The sequence below is a fragment of the Sus scrofa genome, chromosome 11 (assembly GCF_054392235.1).
Source record: "Sus scrofa isolate SSC_HxYL_T2T_F1_AM1 chromosome 11, Sscrofa_HxYL_maternal_Yorkshire_Landrace_v2.0, whole genome shotgun sequence".
In the NCBI taxonomy this organism is placed as follows: Eukaryota; Metazoa; Chordata; class Mammalia; order Artiodactyla; family Suidae; genus Sus; species Sus scrofa.
The window spans coordinates 9,775,021-9,796,348 of NC_139393.1; the positions used below are offsets into that span (position 1 = coordinate 9,775,021).

Below are 21,328 nucleotides of genomic sequence, written 5' to 3' on the forward strand. Positions count from 1 at the left end.
CCCCTTACCTGTTGATAAAACTTTTTGAGGGTCTCATGACTTTTCTGTTCGGTCTTAGGTGAAATAAAATACAATCTCAGTTAAATCACCATGCTTTGTTCCCTTCTAGTATGTGGAATTTCCTTTAACTTGTCTTAAAAAAATTACCAAGTTATAAAAATTAAAGGAGGAGTTCTAATTCATTTGTGAAGGGGTTGAAGAAGAAACAGAATGGAGGAGGATAGTACTCTAAATTGGAATTCTAGTAAAGTGAGAATAGTAATCTCTTATTACTTAATATTCACTTTACACTGAGAGCTGTAGTAGATGTTATAGAGTTAGAAAAATACATGAAACTATGTTTAACTTTTGGGTGTGTATAATCTGCCTATTTTACCAGGAAGACTCTTAGATCCTTAATAATCAATGTATGTTTTTTTGGCTTCTTTATTATTTCTTTTGATTAAGATAGTTTTTATTCTTTCTTAGTGGTGCAGCTCTTCTCCTTCATTTAACTGAATAGATTTGCCCATTGTCACCCAAAGTGACTTTGTCCTTTGTTGATGTTTCTTTTTCATGTGAATCAACTTGTTGAAATCCCAATAGTACCTCTTTCCCCCAAATTAAGCAACAGTAGAAATCTAATCTTTCCAGGCAGATCTGTTCAAATATGTTAGGTTCCAAATATTTGAGAATTAGCTCTTGTACTCTATTACTCTTTTTGTTTCTCTTTCCTCTTAACAAGCTCCCTCTCAGTAGGGATATTTTGTTTATTTTTTCATTTGCTGCCTTCACCCTAAAGGTTTTCTAGCTCAGTGTTTTACACAGAATTGCTCAATGACTTTTTAAATAATTCTAACTTGATGCAATGAATAACTAGCATTCTTAGAAACATCTTCTATACAAATGACCTGACAGAGTGTGTATTATATGCAGCACAAATGTGGTGAACACATTCATTCACTAAAATACTACCCTGATGCTGCAGATAACTAGTACTCTTGGAAAAGTCTTTTGTACATGTCAGTGGCATTTAATGGACTTCATCTAGTGTCTTTCCCATAAGCTTCATGACTATGCCTTATAATCCTCAGGCTTAACAATTTTAGGAATGCTTCAGTTCAATCAGAATTGTGTATTTGTCAAGTTTTTGTTTGAGAGAGGCTGAAAACGTGAAAAACAGTATTTCCAGATTATTTTGTTCCTTTTTAAAACTTAGTTGTCCTGTTTTTTGAGTACTTAAGAAAAACAAAATATCTGTGTCCCAAAGGTTGATGCAGCAGTTGTCTGGGTTTTTTTGTCATTGTTTTGGAGACTCACAAAACAGGATGAAGGAAGAGGTGGATCGTGACTTCACTTCCACCTTTTACTTGGTTCATCTTTTAAACATGGCTAAAGAAGGAGCATATAGTGGTGGCTAGGCTGTGGGCCTTGAGCATGAGTAGGTTATGCTTACCTGACTTTCTGAAGAATATAGTGAAGGTTATTGTTAAGAAATTTTAATTTTGCATTTTTTGTGTGGTTTACAGACGGATGCCAGTGTCAAGGCCATATTTTCAAAAGTGATGGTCATTACAAGTAAGTTATTTCAGATGCTATATGTAAAATTTACAGTTTATTTGAAACATTTCTTTCTGATAATATAAAGTGTCTTGGAGTTCCATTTTAGGCTAGCATAATACAGGAAAAGATTAAAGTGATTATTTTGTTTGATGTTTCTCAACATACTCAGTTTTCCTTTTTTTGGATTGTTGTTTTGCATACTACACAGAATTACTTTGTGTGTTGATAAGACCAAGAGCTGGAGAAAGGATTTATTACATAAATTTATGTTTGAGAATTTATTCAAATTACTACATAAGCTTGGTGTTAGAAACTGAATGCGTGGTTTGGTGTTGCTTGCTCTAATGTGACCCTGTCTGAAGCTCATTTCTTTGTGAGCCAAAATTTAGAATGAATTGTATACCTAGTAAGTTCAAAAGAGCTTTGGAAAAAAGTTAATTTTTTTACTTTCAGTGATTTCAAGTAAAATGTTATTTAAATGCTTTTAAGAGCAAATACTGAAGGATTGGGAAGTATGTCTTCTTTGTGAAATATGTCTTCAGGACAGGGATAGGGAAAAGTACCTGTCTTTGCCGGGCATTTGCTTTTCCTCTCACCTCGGAGATGGCCGAGGACAGCATACGGATAGAGGGAAAATCAGGCACGCCTGGAGGGTGGCTCTGCCGAACTCCCACTCGGGAGTAATGAAGAGACCTTAGATGGATTTCTGAGATGTTATCAGATATTCTAAGATGTGTGTCGAAGTAATGTTGAGACACTGAAGGGAAGAGTAACTTGTTTCATTGGGTTGTAGACTAAATGATAGAAGTCTTAGCACCAATAGAAATTTCAGACAAAAATACCTTTTAGTCCTGGGTAAACATAAATTAGTTTTCGGTCCTTTTGGATGACTCAAAGCAAGTGCTTTTGTACTGTTGCTTTTTAGTAATTATTTCCTTGGTTGTTTGGCTGTGTACAGTATCCCCCGAAGGAGATCATGTCCTATATTCTTTCTGTTTTTAACCCTGTGTCTATTGTCTTCCAACAAGTACATATTTTCCAAATTTTGTCCTGAGGACTGCCGATGTCCTGCAGGTGTTAATTGTACTGTTAGAAAAAAGGGTTCCACGGTCAAGTACGTTTACAGAATCCTGAATTAAAGGGGTTTTTTGGCTTTTTCTTTTTCCCTCCTTCCCTTTCTCCCTCTGTCTCTCTCCCCTCGTTTTTTCTTCCCTTCTCTCTCCCTCTCTTCCCTCTGTCTCTACCCTCCTTCCCTCTACCCTGTTTCACTTTTTTTTGTTTTGCCACTTAAAAGGTAGGTTTTACCATAGCCCTTAATATGATGCCTATACATTATGGAGGGGCCGTAAAGTGACATCTTCCAAAACTAGTTTTGCAAACAGTACAGTCAAATTTTTGTACTACAGAAATACAGAAGGGTCATACAGTTAAGCAGTGGAGGGACATTTGTCCTTACTGTATTTAGTGACCTAGCCAAGACTTAAAAATGGAATTTTAAAGTTTTATAGGAACTTGACTTCTGATGTACCATATTCATACCTTTCATTGTGTGTTTTGATACATGACCTATTAGGAGAATAACGTATAGAAATCATTTTTGACTCTGCAAGAATTCTTCCTTCCTCATGTAGTAATGGCATGTCACGCAGTAACATGTGGAACATGTTGCTCAGCATGCGTTAGTGCCAAGTAGCATGCATGTATATGTGCATTATCTCTGTTTAATAGTAAATGGCGCAGTACAGGAAAATAGTTTCTTCAAGGTAAAACTTACCGATCTGGATCTCTTGCAATAAGTTACAAAAGAACAGCGTATGCAACAAGCTCAAAGAGACCAAAAATTGGTATTATTCAGATTGGCATTTAGTGCCTTTAAATATTACAAGGAGTTATTTAGAAATAGCCAGTTCAGTCTTTACCTCTATAGATGGTCCTTCACAATGATCTCACTGTATGTTTCTAGGATACAGATTTTTATTTGTGAGAATTTACTATTGGCGTGCTGCAATTTTTATGTCATGAAATAAATTTTTAAGTTAGGATCATTCATCAAAATAATGTTTCTCTTTTATTATTTTGAGCAATTTCTAAAATTGTATTTTAATGGAATTTTAATTTAAGGAAATTTGCCAGATCCTGGTAAGGCTCAGGATTTCATGAAGAAATTCACCCAGGTGTTAGAAGATGACGAGAAAATAAGAAAACAGTTAGAAGTACTTGTTAGTCCAACATGCTCCTGCAAGCAGGCTGAAGGTTGTGTGGTAAGGAGAATTTACAAGAGCTCATGTTTGGTGGAACCCCCAAATCTTTTTTGTTCCCTTTTGTAAGAAAATTTATATTCATTATGTAAAATTTAGAAAATATCACAAAAATAGCAATACAGTTAAACTATAATTCCTCTGTAGAGACAGTTGCTGTTAATATTGTGGTGTAGTCCTTCTAGAGTAAGATTATACCATACATAAAGCTTTGTACATGTTACTCTCTTTTGTTACTCTTCTATAGTATTATATTCAAAAGCAGCATAGCATACCTTTGAATATATGTACCGTATTTTATTGGACAGCCCACTTGTGTTTTACATTTAAATTTTTTTCCCAGTTTTTTTTTTTTTTGGTCTTGTCTTTTTTGTTATTTCTTTGGGCTGCTCCCGCGGCATATGGAGATTCCCAGGTTAGGGGTCGAATCGGAGCAGTAGCCACTGGCCTACGCCAGAGCCACAGCAACACGGGATCCGAGCCGCGTCTGCAACCTACACCACAGCTCACGGCAATGCCGGGTCGTTAACCCACTGAGCAAGGGCAGGGACCGAACCCGCAACCTCATGGTTCCTAGTCGGATTCGTTAACCACTGCGCCACGACGGGAACTCCTCAGTTTTTGATTAATATAAAGAATACTTTAATCTCTTTATAGCTAAAGAATTTTATACATTCTTGATTTCATTTCTTTAGGATAAATTCAGTGTTGGCCAGTATCATTGGTGGGAACAAGCAAAACTGAAAAAAAGACATAGTTATTTTGATAGGATTTGTGAAATCGGTTGCTAGTCATCTGACCATTTTTTTCTTCTCTGGTATATAAACCATTCATATTTCTTTTATAAATTGTGTGGGTTTTTTGGTTTTGTTTTTTATGTATTATTATCCATCATGGTCTATCCCAGGAGACTGATGTAGTTCCCTGTGCTGTACAGTAGGACCTTATTGTCTGTCCATCCTAAATGTAATAGTTTGCATCTCCTAATCCCAAACTCCAAATCCATCCCACTCCCTCCCACCTAAATTGTATGTTTTTAATCTTTAGAATATTGTTTTTATCTTTTTGATTCGTTAGTTGGTCGTGACATTGTATGTTAATTAGGCTGCAGATCGTTTGCTGTCAGTTGTAGTTTGCGCTTTTCATCTTGTTTATGATGCTCTTTAGTTTTATCTCACTAAGCCTGTCAGTAGTCTCCTCAAGGTTTTTGCCTTTGGAGTCCTGCTTATGAAATCCCATTCTAATGCAGGTTAATGAAAATACTTACTCATGTCAGTATTTCTTAATCTCTTGTCTGTGTGTTTCTTCCTAAAGTCTTAAAAAAGAGGATTCTTGGCTCCCCTCCAGATTAACTAAATGGGAATCTTCACAATGAGCCCTAAGAATCTGTAGTTTTAATAAACTACCCCAGTAATTTTGCTTGTTGATGTTTGTTGTCCACAGACCTTTTGTTTTACTCTTTTCTCATTGGTTTCACTTTTTTGGAATATTTTTGGGGTACGATGTGAGATAGGGATCTACTCTGCTTTTATTCTAAATGTCTGACCAGTTATTTTAATATATTCACTGTAACAATATGTTGAACAATCTACCTTTTCCCTACTTAGTTGAAATGTTACTGTATATGCTAAATTTTTAATTTAGTCTGTTTCCAAACTTGTTCAGTTCCCATTAATAATTTATTCCAGCACAAATACTATGTGGTTTTAATTTTTGTAGGCTCTTAACATTTTAATGTAGTTAATTATTTAAACCTGTCTTTGTAATATTTTACAAATCTGCATTACAGCGTGAAATAACTAAGAAGTTGGGCAACCCCAAACAGCCTACAAATCCTTTTCTGGAAATGATCAAGTTTCTCTTGGAGAGGATAGCACCTGTGCACATAGATACTGAATCTATCAGGTATTTGTATGTTAAAATATTGAAGTTTCATTACTAGGCATTCATTCATTCATGCTTTAGTAGCCAACCATTATTAAGTACCTGATATATACAGGGTACCTGATATATATATGTGTGTGTGTGTGTGTGTGTAATTTATATTGTATATATAATGTTATAAAATATAATATATATAATTTATGTTATATACAATGTTATTAAAATATATATTAAATTAAGGTAAGATTAAGTACTTGCTATATATATATAGATTTATATATATACATAATGGCTATACACTCATCTGTATGTATCTCTGTATGTGTATGTGTTTGAAAATATGCACGCAGTCATCTGTACATATCTGTGTATTTTTAGTTTTCATTTATTTATTTGTTTTTAGGTCCACACTCATGGCATATGGAGGTTCCCAGGCTAGGGGTTGAATCAGAGCTGTAGCTGCTGGTGTACACCACAGCCACAGCAACACCAGATACGAGCTGAGTCTGACCTACACCATAGCTCATGGCAATGCCAGATCCCCAACCCACTGAGCAAGGCCAGGGTCTGAACCTGTATCCTCATGGAAACTGTTTGGGTTTGTTAGCCACTGAGCCAAGATGGGATCTCTAGTTTTTTTTCTTTTAATGGTTGTTTTGTTTTGTTTGCAGCATGTGGAAGTTCCCGGGCCAGAGTTAGAACCCGTGCCACAGCAGTGACAATGCTGGATCCTTAATCCAGTGAGCCACCAGGGAGCTTATTTAATTTTTCTCCATATTTAATCTTATGTATTACTTCAATTTGGGTGAGATTTTTGTCAATCCAAGCATACTTTTTATCTATCACCTGTATACTAGGAATTCCGCTTTCTGTTTTTTTTATTTTTATTTTTTTTGTCCTTTTAGGGCTGTGCCTGTGGCATATGGAGGTTCCCAGGCTAGGGGTCAAATCAGGGATTGCAGCTGTTGGCCTACACCACAGCCATGGCAATTATATAAGGAAAACCAAGCCTCATTTGTGACTGACACCACAGTCCACTACAATGCCGGATCCATAATCCACTGAGGGAGGCCAGGAATTGAATCTGCATTCTCGTGGATACCAGTCAGATTCATTTCTGCTGAGCTCCAGGAATTCCTTTTTTTTTGGTTAGCTTGCATAGGTTAACCGGTGGAAAGAGAGTGTGTAATTCTACCCTCAAGAAAAGAAGACTTGGTGAATATGTTGTAAAGCAACATACGATGTGTTTTCACAGATATCTGAGAACTGAAGGTGGTATTTTTAGAACAACCTCCAAATAAAGTTTCAGCTTTGATATCACCTGATTGTGACATCTTGGGAAATACTTTCTTTTTATGTCTATACTTGTTTTTGTAAATTATGAGAAGAGCTTTTTTTCCTTCTTTTTAAATGTTAAAAATGTTTTGGCTTTTTTTAGGGCTGAGGTATCTGAGCCCTGTGGCATATGGAGGTTCACAGGCTAGGAGTTGAATTGGAGCTGTAGCCACTAGCCTGCATCACAGCCACAGCATCTTGGGTCGCTGCATCTGCTACCTACACCATCACTCATGCCAACACTGGATCCTTAACCGCTGAGCGAGGCAAGCGATCAAACTCCAATTCTTATGGATGCTAGTCGGGTTCTTTAACTGCTGAGCCACGACGGGAACTCCCTCATTCCTTTTTTAAAAAAACTTCCTAAAAATGTTCCAACTGATTGAAAAAATAAACTACTTAAAAAATACATTTAGCATAGTGATTTATTAGTGACCCATAATAGCTCTCAGAGGTATATTAGAATCTACATAATACTGATGGTACTCTGTACTCAGTGAAGTTGCTTTGACGGTTTTTTTTGTTGTTGTTGTTTTTGAGAAGGGCATAGGGTGTAGCTTTTGACCTGTCACCCTCTGCAGAATAGGGGTTCCTTACTTCCATTCGTGGGAGTTCCCGTCGTGGCGCAGTGGTTAACGAATCCGACTAGGAACCATGAGGTTGCGGGTTCGGTCTCTGCCCTTGCTCAGTGGGTTAAGGATCCGGCGTTGCCGTGAGCTGTGGTGTAGGTTGCAGACGCGGCTCGGATCCCGCATTGCTGTGGCTCTGGCGTAGGCCGGTGGCTACAGCTCCAATTCAACCCCTAGCCTGGGAATCTCCATATGCCACAGGAGCGGCCCAAGAAATAGCAAAAAAAAAAAAAAAAAAAAAAGAATGCCCATTCTTCACTTTGGACTCCTCTTATATCATTTTTCATTTGAAGAAGGGTTCTTTGGTTTGAAAAACAAAACAAAATAAAAAAACTTGATCCCTCTAGATTAGTACAAGGAAGAATCTGAATCAGACTGAAATTCATTAATTAAATAAGTAATCCCATGCCTTCTATATTGTCAAAGCATACTTTCTGTTTTTCATTAACCAGTCTAGTAATGCAATAATGAGTTTTAATCAGAAGATTGTATTATAGTTCCATAAAATTGGTGCAGATAGTGTTCAGAGGACTGATTTCTCTAAGGGGATAGCATTTGAGCTAAGAGAAAGTATGAGTAAGATTTTATTTTTACAGAAGCAGGAGGTGTATATAGGTATTGAGATTAATGTAAGGAAAACTAACTGGCTAGGAAAGAAGGAGGATATTTGAAAATGATTGCCATCTGTTTAAACTACAGTATGGAGAAGTATAAAGTTGTTATGAGATCCTCACAAAAGCATTTAGGATCAGATTGTGGAAAGCCTTTCGTATCTAACTTTAGTACTTTTACTTTGTTTTTTGGTCTGTCGAAAGCCAGGAATAATTGATGACGGCTTGGAGAAAAGAAGTAGAAAAGATAGATTGCTCTATGGGTGGTGGTAGTGGGATGGAAAAGAAGGAACATCGTTGAGGAAGGTTTTAAAAGAACAACCTAAAAACTGGGTTGTCTTATCAGAAACACGGAATATAAGGGAGGAGGAGTCATAAGTATATGAGGTATGAGGTCAAGTCCAGATGATGAACAGAATGAGAATACCTTGAAAAGATGAAGGGAGCTGGTGAGAAAGGATATGCTGCTTGTTTGGACATGGCTTTTTTTTTTTTTTGGTCTTTTTAGGTCTGCACCTTTAGCACATGGAGCTTCCTAGGTTAGGGGTCGAATTGGAGCTGTACCTGCCAGCTTACACCACAGCCACAGCAAGGTGGGATCTGAGCCACATCTGCGACCTTTATCACAGCTCACAGCAATGCCGGATTCGTAGCCCACTGAGTGAGGCCAGAGATCGAACCCGAGTCCTCATGGATGCTAGTCGGGTTTGTTAACCGCTGAACTACGATGGGAACTCTGGCTTTTTTTTTTTTTAATCAAGGCAAATTGAATTTATGTGAAACTGTGAGAATAGACTAGTTTCCTGAGCAGGATTGTGTAGAAAAAAGTTAAAAAGATCAAAAGCTCATGGACAGAGCCTTGGTATTTTTTTTTAACAGTAGAAAAATTATGGTAAGGTAAAAAAACCAAGTTGCTGCAGTGTTTTGAAAGTTAAGATAATGAAATAATGCACATGAAATTATGAACTAAAGACCAAGGACCAAAACAGGTCTTTGGCTTTAGCAAATACTAGGTCCTGTGATATAGAAGACATGTTCAAACATAAACAACAGGGAGTAGCCCTTAGTACTTATAATGTGCCTGGGATGATTCTAATGTTTTGTGTGTTTTAACTCATTTACTTCTTAATTTTATGGGACAGATATTATTATTCCCATTTTATAGGTAAGGAACAGTAAGTTACACAGATAGTAAGCAGCTGTTCCACTGCTGGGAAGTAGCTAATGGTATTTAAATGGAGGAAGTCGAGCTCTAGTGCCCTCCTGGTTAACCACCACGCTGTGTGATGGGCTTCCTGAAAGGTTCCACTCCTAGTTCGCACCAGTAGGTAGTGAGTGTCCAGTTCACCAAACTCTTCCTGGTAGTGGCTGTTAACCTTTTCAGTCTTTGCCACCTTTAGATGAATGATACTCTTAAAAAAAAAAATTGTATTGTGAATAAAGTTGAACATTTCCCCCCCATATGTTTCTTAGGTAATTGCATTTATTTTCATTTTTCTGTCAGTGGCTTAGAGGAATTGTTTTTTTCTTATTGATTATATGAGTGCTTTATGAAATAAGTCTATTAACACAGTTGGATTGCTTTTTAAATTTGTGCTTTACAGGAGTTCGCATCATGGCTGAGTGGTTAACGAACCCGACTAGTATCCATGAGGACACAAGTTCGATCCCTGACCTTGCTCATTGGGTTAAGGATCCAGTGTTGCCTTGAGCCATGATGTAGGTCACAGACACAGCTCGTATCTGGCATGGCTGTGGCTGTGGTGTAGGCCAGCAGTTACAGCTCCAGTTTGACCCCTAGCCTGGGAACTTCCATTTAATATTAATTGTTGTGGAATTCATTTCAGTGTAAGGTAGAGATGGAGAATCACCCTTTTTTTTTGGCCATGCCTGTGGCATTTTGAAGTTCTGGTGCTAGGAATCAAACCAGAGCCAAAGCAGTGACAATGCCAGGTTCTTAATCCACTGAGCCACCAGGGAACTCCGAGATCCATCCTTATTAAAAAGCCTGATAGCTAGATTCTGTGCATTTAAAACTTTTTTTCCTAGTTATTTTGTATATTTTTGCTTCTCATTATAAATTTATTTCTTCTATTCCTCACCCCCTATCTTTTAAGTGGCTTTAGCTGATAGAGAACAGCACTGTTGATTTTTAGTGTTTTGTTGGTATCACCTCACTGAACGCTTAGTATTTTGTAATAATTTTTCAGGTGATTATCTTTGGTTTTCCAGGTTGATGCTTTCTCTTATGGATTTTTTTTTTTTTTTTAATGTAACTGGCTCTTTTCTTTGGTTATTAACTCACTTGTACCTTTCCTGACTACCTTGGCTAATGAAATTCACTTCTTGTCTTGGCCTTCTTTCTAGTCATCATTGTTCCTGGATTATCTTTTTTATGCATTTGTTTACTTATTTCTGGCCTTTGGTCTTCCCTCAGACTAAGAGCTTCATGTGCTAAGTCATGGAAGAAAATAATGAATTTAATTTTGGATATATGGTATTTTTCATTCCTATGGTACATGTAGGTAAAAAAACCTTGAGACAGCTGAAAATATGGGAAGAGGATTCAGGTTGAAGATTTTTATTTGGGCGAGTTGGACTTGTAAGAATCAGTTAATCAGGGAAAATGGGCAGAAAAGGACAGAACACATCCTCAAAAATACTGTTAAGGGAATGACAAATATAAGAGGACCCTGCAGGGGAGACATATATTTGACTCATAGTTTGACCTTAAAGGTGATTACATAATATTTTTGGAGAAACATAACTCTATTCAACATTTTAAGGAACATTGGGTAATTGAATTTTCTTATACCTAGATACATATTATGTCTCTAACCTGGTATCTGTTACCTGTTTTTTTGTAGAAAGAACAGATACCTGTCAGGGTGGATGATTATTTTGGATAATTGACAGTGTATTAGAAATATTTGTTTTAAAATCACATAAGCTTGTTATTAAAAGAAAATGTCAAGACATTGTGTTCTCTTTGATCTGTTCTAATGTTCTAGTGAGGACTTACTGTCTGTCTGTTAACCTGGCATTTTTACACCTTTCAGAAGCAGGCCTTTCTGGTCCTTAAAACAGAGGCTGACACAGTCCGTTTTTGATAGATGGTTTGAAAGTGCTTGATGTTGCCGTTTATCCTCTATTTTATTTTGCATTGTTCAGCTTACTGGAGCAGTAATCAATTTTAGATAATTAGAAAACATCTATTATTATGCATGTGTTCGGGCATAGACCTTACACAGAAAATACAAGAATAAAAATGTAACATTGAAATAACAAATCACATAATAACATTTTGACCTCATTTGAATGGACAGGGTAAAATACTATTTCAAACAGAAGATTCTCAAAATATTTATTATAGCATTTTGCTCTGCCATAATGGTTGAGAGAAACTACCGTATCAAATTTGTGTGTTTTAGATGTGATCTTTACAGCAAATACTCATGATTATTTTTCTTAGGCATTGCTAATAAAAGACAATTAAAAATGCAAAAAAATATTTTTGTCATACTTTAGTGCCCTTATAAAGCAAGTGAACAAATCAATAGATGGAACAGCAGATGATGAAGATGAGGGGGTTCCAACTGATCAAGCCATCAGGGCCGGTCTTGAACTGCTTAAGGTAAATATACTTACCGTGAAATTAAGTGTTTAATTAGACAACTGTCAAATGTATATATAATTTGTGTCTTTTTCTGGCTGTACCCGTGACACGTGGAAGTTCATAGGTCAGGAATCAGATCTTCACTGCAGTACCAACACAGGCTGCTTCAGTGACAACACTGGGTCCTTAACCCACTGAGCCACAGAAAACTCCATGTAGTTTGTATTATTTATTTATTTACTTATTTTTACTTATTATTATTATTATTATTATTATTATTATTATTATTTTGGCTTTTTAGAGCCACACCTGCAGCACATGGATGTTCCAGCCAAGGGGTTCAATCAGAGCTGCAGCTGCTGGCCTACACCATAGTCCCAGCAACGCCAGGTCCAAGCCAAGCCATGTCTGCGACCTACACCACAGCTCACAGCAAAGCTGAATCCCCGACCCACTGAGCTAGACCAGAGAATTCCTAGTTTGTATTTTTTCGTCTTGAGATTTGATTTTTAAGTTTATAGAACAAAATTTTCTTAATCGTCCTTAGGTCGTTTTGAAACTGCATATTCTAACATGTAAGCTAAATATTTTCAGGTTTAAATTATATTAGATAGCCTTGTGTTAATTACATTAGGGTTATAATTTGAACATTTCATTAGTGAGCAGAGGTGCTAGCCCTACCACAGAAGGAACCAGGTTTTTTTACTGTTATTTTGTTAATTAAAATATACTACTAACTTTTACTGATTACAGAAATATCAATTAATTGTTGATAAGTTAGAAAATATAAAATTATATAGGAAAAAACATTTATAAGCCTATCATATATAAGCATTTGTTTTTTCTTTTTTTTATTTTTCGGCATATGGAGTTCTCAGGCCACGGGTCAGATCTGAGCTGCGTTTGCAACCGACGGCACAGCTGTGGCAACGCCAGATCTTTTAACCCACAGTGCCAGGCCAGGGATTAAACTTGTGCCCTAGTGCTGTAGAGATGCGCCGATCCCATTGTGCCAGGGGAAACTCCAACACTTTGTATAATCTTTAGAAAAATGTACACTTTTGTATAATCGAGGTCAGACTGAATGTACAACTTTTTATATTGACTGTTTTCCCATAATAAATAATAAACATTTTTCACAATGCTTTTTAAGACAGTATTTTTAAGAATATCAAAAAACAGATCTGATTATTGGTTCTCATTTATTAGATGTGTGCTTTGAGGCAAGTTAATTGCCTCTGCTTCCTCATACGTATAGAGATAATAGTACTTCTCTCAGAGGGACTAAATAAACCATATACTTAAATGTCTTAGCACAGTGTGTGCCTCATAATGAAAATAATAATAAAAAATGTTTTTTGGCAATAGTGATTAGTTCACTTTTGGAGTATCAGTGTTCTCAGTTGTTTTCATGTTGTTGGATATTTAAGTTTTTTTAATTTTATTCTTATAGTCAGTGCTAAGATAGATATATTTAATAGCTCCTGCTAATGTCTTCTTTTTTATTTTTTAAATACTAGAAGGGCATTACTGCATTAGAGTATGACCACTTTCAAAATTCTTTGAGAGATACCTGTAGTCAGATTCTTTTATAGAGATATCATATTCATATGTAATTCTGTCAACAGTTTATGAAGATGCCTATCTTATCTTCACAAATTTGTAATAATGTAAAATTTTAGGAGATTTGCTAATCTAGTAAGTGAAAATGATGTTTTAATTTGCATAGTTACTGTTGCTAGTGAGGTCCACCTTCCGTATGTTGATCATCAGTGTTTTCTCTGTGGTGAAATTGTCTTTTTTTTTGTCTTTTGTTTTTTTAGGGTCACACCTGTGGCACAGGGAGGTTCCCAGGCTGTTGGTCAAATTGGAGCTGTAGCCACTGGCCTATGCCACAGCCACAGCAACGCAGGATCTGAGTTGCATCTGCAGCCTACACCACAGCTCACAGCAATGCTGGATCCTTAAACCACTGAGCAAGGCCAGGATCGAACCCATGTCCTCATGGATACTAGTCAGTTTGTTAACCAATGAGCCGTGATGGGAACTCCCGAAATTGTCATTTTTATCCTCTGTTCATTTTCTACTGACATCTCAATCTTTTGTTTTTTTTTTAACTCATTTAAGTGAGCTTTTAATTTCCTTGGCTTTCTTATAGGACATATTAGATACATAAAAGCTGGAATGTATTTGTTTCATGTAAGTTATAAAGTGTAGTGATAAAATGAATACTAGTGGAAAGTAAAAGGAATGCTAATTAAAATTAAATAGAGTATTAATACTGTTGAAATACGCTGCTTTTGTTTGTTTGTTTGTTTGTTTAACTTTGCATCCCTAGGTGTATGTTTCCTGAACTTGGGGTTTATTATTTTCTTACTATTCTTTATAGATTTTACATTTATGTCTATATTTCTAAATAACATTGCTTATTTTGCTTGTTTCTAAATCTTATAAATGTGGCATTATGTATAACATATTTTCTACTACTTGTTTTTACACTCCACATTTGGTTCTTATTGTTTATTTGAAGCTTAAAAATCCTTTCATGTTTAGAGGGGTTTTTTAATTGTTTTTGTTTTTTAAATCTGAAACAACCCAGTTAAAGTTTACTTTGAAAATATATATTAGAGGAAAGGATCTAATTTGATTTCCTCCAAATAGCTACCCACTTTACCAGGACTGTTTATTAACAATCCCATCCGTTCTTGGTTATTTTCTTTTGCCTTCTTTATAATCTACTGTACTCTATTTAATCTTAAGTTCTTATATATGCCAAGGATTTGTTTTTTATTTTTTATTTGCCTTTTCTAGGGCCGCACCTGCACATATGGAGGTTCCCAGGCTAGGGGTCTATTTGGAGCTTCAGCTGTTGGCCTACACCAGAGCCACAGCAACGCAGGATCCGAGCCATGACTGCAACCTACACCACAGCTCACAGCAACGCCGGATCCTTAACCCACTGAGTGAGGACAGGGATCGAACCCGCAACCTCCTGGTTCCTCGTTGGATTCTTTAACCACTGTGCCACGGCAGGGAACTCCTATTTTTTTTTTTTTTTTAATGTTTTTTCTACTGTCAATACCATGTTGATTTGATTATCGAAAACTTATAATTTACTATCTGGTGTTTTATTCCCCTTGCTGGGTTACTCTTTTCCAAAAATGTTATTTGCTGGTCTCTTCTAATGACCTTTATTTAGAAGAACAGAGGTGTTTTCTTAAATTCTCTCTACTAATTTTCCTTTTCTCCTACCCTCATTTTCCTCTACTGCCCTCCTGAAACATTAATCAAATCTAAATTATTTTGGATAGCATTATGTTAACATGTTATTTAATTTTGAAAGTAATTATTTCTTTACATGTACAGTCTTATATAAGAACATTTTTGTTCTATGTGTAAGTTTAAAATTTTATTGCTAGTGCTCTTATTTTTAGCATAATTATTTTTGTATTTAATGTATAGTATTTCTAATATATAATAATTTGGATTTATATTATAAAGATCAAAAGGATTTACAGATAATTTTTATGACTCATGTTTTAGGTACTCTCATTTACACACCCCATCTCATTTCATTCTGCTGAAACATTTGAGTCTCTCCTGGCTTGTCTGAAAATGGATGATGAAAAAGTAGCAGAAGCTGCACTTCAGATTTTCAAAAATACAGGAAGCAAAATTGAAGAGGATTTCCCACACATCAGATCGTGAGTTGAGTTTATTCTGATAAATATTCTGGAAGATAGAAAAATAATTTACTGTTTTTTGAATTATGTCATAGTTGGAATCTTTTAAGTTTTGAGGAAATAATATCTGGCTTATCTTAATGCCTACTATTCAGTTTATATTCTCATTTCTGAGGAGAAAGCATTGATTGGTATTTTAGAAGAGTCATGAAAATGTAGGGTGAACATGGCATTTCTTTCTTAAGCATCAGTTTTGCTTAAAGATTTTTAATAAAAAGTTTTATAGTAAAGTAGTTATTTGGCATGTTATGGCATAGAATAAACAATTCATGTGAATTTAAGGTCAGGTAGCAAATTCCAAGGGAATTTCATTAGCTCTCTCCATAGTGCTCTTTTCTTTTGTCATGATGAGTATTAGATGGAAAATTTTTAGAAGTAGTGCTTTTGACACAGGGAAGCAGGACAGCCTGGAATACTCATCCTAATAGGAGTGTGTTTTTCGTATATGTCGGTGTATCCTAGTATTTCCAACAATTGCAAATTGTACTGTTATCCTGGGCATCTCTAATGGTGCTTGATTATTGTTCAGTATTCTGTGATAGCACAAAAGAATTGTCTTCATTTTTTTAATGATCCCTGCTACTTCTCTCAGAGCATCTCTCCTCCCTGTTCGTGGAGGACACATCGCATAGTTGGTCTTGATATTGACAGTCACTGGTGATTGCTTTTACCTCTCCCTCATTACTTCTGGCCTCCCTAGTTGTAGTTGGGGCACTGTACCTCTCCATGTGGCCCTTTTCCTCCGAACGAGACTGTGGACAAAGCTAGCTTTTAGATGCTCAGCTACTCTTCTTGTTCTTCCTTTCTGTTCACGTGAACTTAATTCTAGAAACTATTGATACATAAGACAAAAGCATTATTTAAATTATAATTGAAACATACCAGAGTCTTGTAAGAGTATTCTTTTTGGCAAGCATAAGAAACATTATTGTTTAGAATTGACTTCTTAATTTTTAAGGGAGTCTGGAGCATGAATTTGCTTTTGGAATGGAGCCATGACTCTCCTATCCAGATCAGAAAACAGAGTTTGGAGATAAATGTATAGGCATACAATATATGTAAACTCTGTGTAACTCCATACCTTTTACTGAATGCCCACTTAATGTATTATCTCATTTAAATGTTGTAACAATTCAGTAAAGTGTAAGCATTATTCTCATTTTCCAAATGAGGAATCAATGTTTACCTGAGGTAAATAGTTCTAGGTCATATAGCTAGCATGTGCCAGAATGAAGATTTGAATGTAGGCCTGTTTATTTGCAGTGCCTATGGAACATAGCCACCTATGGCACCGTTTCTTTCTTAATTAACAAGTTTTAGCTTGATTTATTCAATGAAGGTTTTTATTTTCATTCTAGACTATCTTTCCCAGTACTCTTTATATTTTATAGAAACATCATTTGATATATTTGTAGGAGAACTCTGAGAGCAAAGTTGAAAGGCAGACATTTTAGAACACACAAAGGCATTTTAAAATATCCACCACTTAAATGTGGAACTACTTTGATGGAGATGCAGAGTATATCAGATGTCTTTCATGAGGAGGATTAGCTCAGTTGCTATTGGATACCTGCTCTGTGCATACACTGCACTCGATAAAGTACCTCATGGTCTGTGTCTTCCAGGGGATAACTTAAGTATGCAGGAGTTCTGCTATGATGTATGCAGGAGTTCTGCTATGGTGCAGTAGGTTAATAATCTGGCTTGTCTCTCTGGCATTGCCAGTTTGACCCCCTAGCCCAGTGCAGTGGGTTAAGGATCTGGCGTTGTCCCAGATGTGGCTTAAATTCGATTCCTGGCCCAGGAACTTCCATATGCCTTGGGTATGGCTAAAAATAGAAAATAAAATACGTGTGCAGATTTTATAAGTTAAATTTATTAAATTGGGTGAGTTGGTATTGAGGGAACTGGTAGAGTTAAATGAATGTTCATTAAATTATCTTCCCTCGAATTTACCAAAATAATTTAAAAGAACCAAAAGAAAAATGTATCTAAGTAGAAACTACCACAAACTGGACAGAATTGGTGCTAGATAAGCCATTTAGACTGAGTGGATGTGAGAACACTGACAGTTGATGCACATATCCCCGAATCAGGTGTATAAGGGAGTGTATGGTAAGTGTTCTTTCGCTCGCTGATCTCCAAAGAGGAGCTTGAGGTGTGGACAAGCTGTGAGAGAAATAAGGAAAACCTAATTTCAGCTGTAATAGAACTAAATTAGGGATTTTGTGGTCATACCATTTTTCTTTGGGCTTAACAGGAGGGACACAGTGTAGAGGTGTTGTAGAATTGTGAAGCAAATGTCTTATTACCAATTTTACAGGAGTAGAAAAAATTACATGCTGAGCCACACAACTAAAATGATGGTGATTGGAGTTTCCCCCTGTGGCATAGTGGGTTACAAATCCAACTGCAGTGGATAGGGTAGCTGTGGAAGCACAGGTTCAATCGCCGGCCCCACACAGTGGGTTAAAAGGATCCAGCATTGCCACACCTGCAGCTCACATTCAGTCCCTGCCCTGGAAACGTCCATGTGCCACGGATGTGGCCAGAAAATAAATAAAATGATGGTGACTTACAGTTCCATTGTGACTTAGCAAGTGTTTCAGGAGTCTGGCTCACCCCAAAATAGGCACATGTGCCAAAACACATGGGAGTCCCCTTAGAGTGTAGGGTATGGCTGTAGTCCAAGTGGAGCTGGTTCTCAACTGGAAGAGCTTAAGCAGACGTGGACAGAAATTACACAGAAATAAATGACTCACTACCTTTAGTCCTAATTTCCTCCTCCATGCTACTTTATCCAGCTAATGAAGCAAGAGTAGTTTGAGTTGTGATGTTATTTTTTTAAAGACAATTTCTAGTGTTAAGTCACAGGGAGACACTATATTTTTGTTTTAATGGCAGAGGTAGAGAGGATTTCTCTTATTCAGAGATGAATTAACAGAATACAAATAATATAACAAATATGAAACCTGTGCAGCTATTTTAGCATCCAGAAGATAGCTGATGAGCACTTTGAAAGAACTGAATTTTTCTAGGAAAAAGAAAATTTGAGACAGTTGTTCTCAGTCACCAAGAAAGTTAAACAGCAAATGGCAGCTGGGTGGTGGTGGGGAATAAAAAGCAAGAGCAAAAATAAGATAACATAAAACATAAAAAGGGAAATGGAAGAACTAAGGGTACAGAAGAACAGGAACATATTTGTATCATAGAATATAATTTGCTAGAAACAGCAAGGAGCAAACGATATTGAAAATGTAATCAGGAAGGTAGAAATTGAGCTTGAGGAAAAAAACTGCATAGAAAGTGAATATAGTGGGCAAAGAAATAAGGCAGTTAGAGAGACCTGCCCATAGTGAAAAGCCATAATTGGTTTCTGTGGAGAAGACAACATAATAATGGGAAATGGAAGACATTTTTAAAAAATAATAATAAAGTTGTTTAGAGTGAATGAAACCATGAACCTGGAGACCAGGAGGGCTCATGTTTTAGGAGAATATCTTGATTGAATTTACTGAATTTTTGGAGATGCCTGAAGTTATTTCACAAACGTCAAGAAAAAAGGAGATGATGTACAACTGAAAAGTAATGAGGCTGACAGTTCTTTTCAACCGCATAAGATTTCTGAAGTTATGATTCAACTGCTAGAGAGTTTTGATGCACAAAAAGGCTGTAACTGAAGCCTTTCCTAAGTTGCCAGGTAGTGCTTAAATAAGGGCAGATGAAGGATATTCTTTAGGATTCAAGGACTTAGGAAATGTATTACCCCTTTTTTATTGTGAGGTCCTTACCAAGTTGGGTGCTTTTTCCCTTTGTATTCAGTTTTGCTTATGCCCCTAAATCCAACTTTTGCTTTCTTTTTGTTTGCATATCTCTGATTTGTCTTTTCTCATCATTTTACTTTCGGTATTTAAGTTTAGATATGGCTACATCTGTGTTTTAAATGTTTGAAAACCCTAATACACTGTAAATATAAATGAATTTGAGAAAATTACCCTGCCAAGTGTTTGCGTTAAAAGAAAATATTTCCGATCTAAAGGAAAAAAAACCCAAAACCGCACAGAAATTCTAATTCTTTTTAATTGTTCAGAGAATAGGAGGGGAAAGAATGTGTTTAGATTACTTTTTATGAAGCCAAGGTAACTAGCAGGAATGCTAAAACCAGATTAAAAAAAAAAAACTAAGACAAATCTTACTGAAATCAACACAAAAAATGTATGTAAAATATTATTAAGAGAATTTACTACAGTAAAAACAAGACTATACTGTGGTCAAAGTTCCTACTGTGGCTCCGTGGTAACGAATTCGACTAATATCCTTGAGGACATGGGTTTGATCTCTGGCCTCACTCAGTGGATTAAAGGATCCAGTGTTGTCATGAGCTGTGCTGTAGGTTTCAGATGCAGCTCAAATCCTGAGTTGCTGTGGCTGTGGCTGTGGCTGTGGCATAGGCCATTGGCTACAGCTCTGATTCAACCCCTAGCCTGGGAACTTCCATATGCTGCGGGTGTGGCCCCCCAAATACAAAAAAACCCACTGTGCCCAAATGTGGTTAATTCCAGGAATACAAAAAGGGACACAGTTAGAAAGCTTAATATTAATTCATTATATAAATGAAATTCATTATATAAATGAAAAAGGGAAAGGGCACACAATGGATCATTTTGACAAATGCTGAAGGGGCTTCTAATAAAATTAGGCTGTTTATAATTAAACCCAATAAAATAGGAATTAATACCTTCATACCACTCAAACCAGTAGGCCCTATCATATAGTAAAATACTACAAGCATTCACAGTAAAAGTCAGGAACAAGATGAGAAAATCCACTATCTCTGCCATGATTCAACATTGTTTTGGAAACATTAGCCAATATAATTATATAAAAAAATAAAATAAGGAGTTCCCTTTGCGGCACAGCGGAAACAAATCCAACTGGTAACCCTGAAGTTGTGGGTCCCTGACCTCGCTCAGTGGATTAAGGATCTGGCGTTTTCACAAGGTGTGGTGTCGGTCGTGGATGCAGCTTGGGATCCTGCATTACTCTGGCATGGACTGACAGCTATAGCTCCGATTGGACCCCTAGCCTGGGAACCTCCATATGCCGTGGGTGCGGCCCTTAAAAGCAAAAAAAAAAAAAAAAAAGACAGACAGAAGGAAAATAAGAGGTGTATGTGTTGGAAAGGAGGAAGCAAAGTTATATTTCTTGGAAAAATATAAGAGAGCCAACTGCAAAACTACTTAAAAAAAAAAAAAGATGACCAAAATAAATATGTAAAAATCCTAAGCTTTCTTTATATGCCACTAACAATCACTTAGAAAGTATTGTAGCAGTAAAAATCAGAAGATTTAAAAGTAGAGTGCATAGGAAATTTGCAACCTTATACAACCCTGTGTTAGTGAGGAGTATAATTTTTAACAATTAGTCATAAAAACTTAGATTACTCAATAAATAGCTGGCAAGCTGAAAAAGAAAAAAATGTAGACTGCTTGTTTGACTTTACGTATGTTCCAGATGAGTCAGAGATTATTTATCTAAGGTTTTATTTTAAAAATTTTTGTCTAAGGTTTAAGTATATGTAAATTAATGCAAGTGTTAGTAGCCAGTGCATTTTGTAACTTTTTTCTTTGTCAGGGACTGGAGAAGTTTCCCCAATTCATAAATGAAATATTGATGGATTAGAGTTTTAAAAATTCATTTGTTGAAAAAA

The 21,328-nt window shown here is 36.3% G+C and overlaps 1 protein-coding gene across 10 annotated transcripts in view; it reads left to right on the top strand.

Annotated features, from left to right (window-relative positions):
• PDS5B (PDS5 cohesin associated factor B) overlaps positions 1-21,328 on the top strand; it is a 208,855-nt gene that overhangs the window by 119,557 nt on the left and 67,970 nt on the right. For all 10 annotated transcript variants that reach the window (XR_014819173.1, XR_014819174.1, XR_014819175.1 and 7 more), the window contains exons 15-19: positions 1,509-1,557; positions 3,664-3,803; positions 5,590-5,705; positions 11,788-11,893; positions 15,419-15,579. Coding sequence is in view for 6 of the 10 variants with exons in the window: in XM_021065557.2 (XP_020921216.1) it covers positions 1,509-1,557; positions 3,664-3,803; positions 5,590-5,705; positions 11,788-11,893; positions 15,419-15,579 (572 nt within the window). In the remaining 4 variants the exon portion in view is untranslated. The remainder of the gene's footprint in view (positions 1-1,508; positions 1,558-3,663; positions 3,804-5,589; positions 5,706-11,787; positions 11,894-15,418; positions 15,580-21,328) is intronic.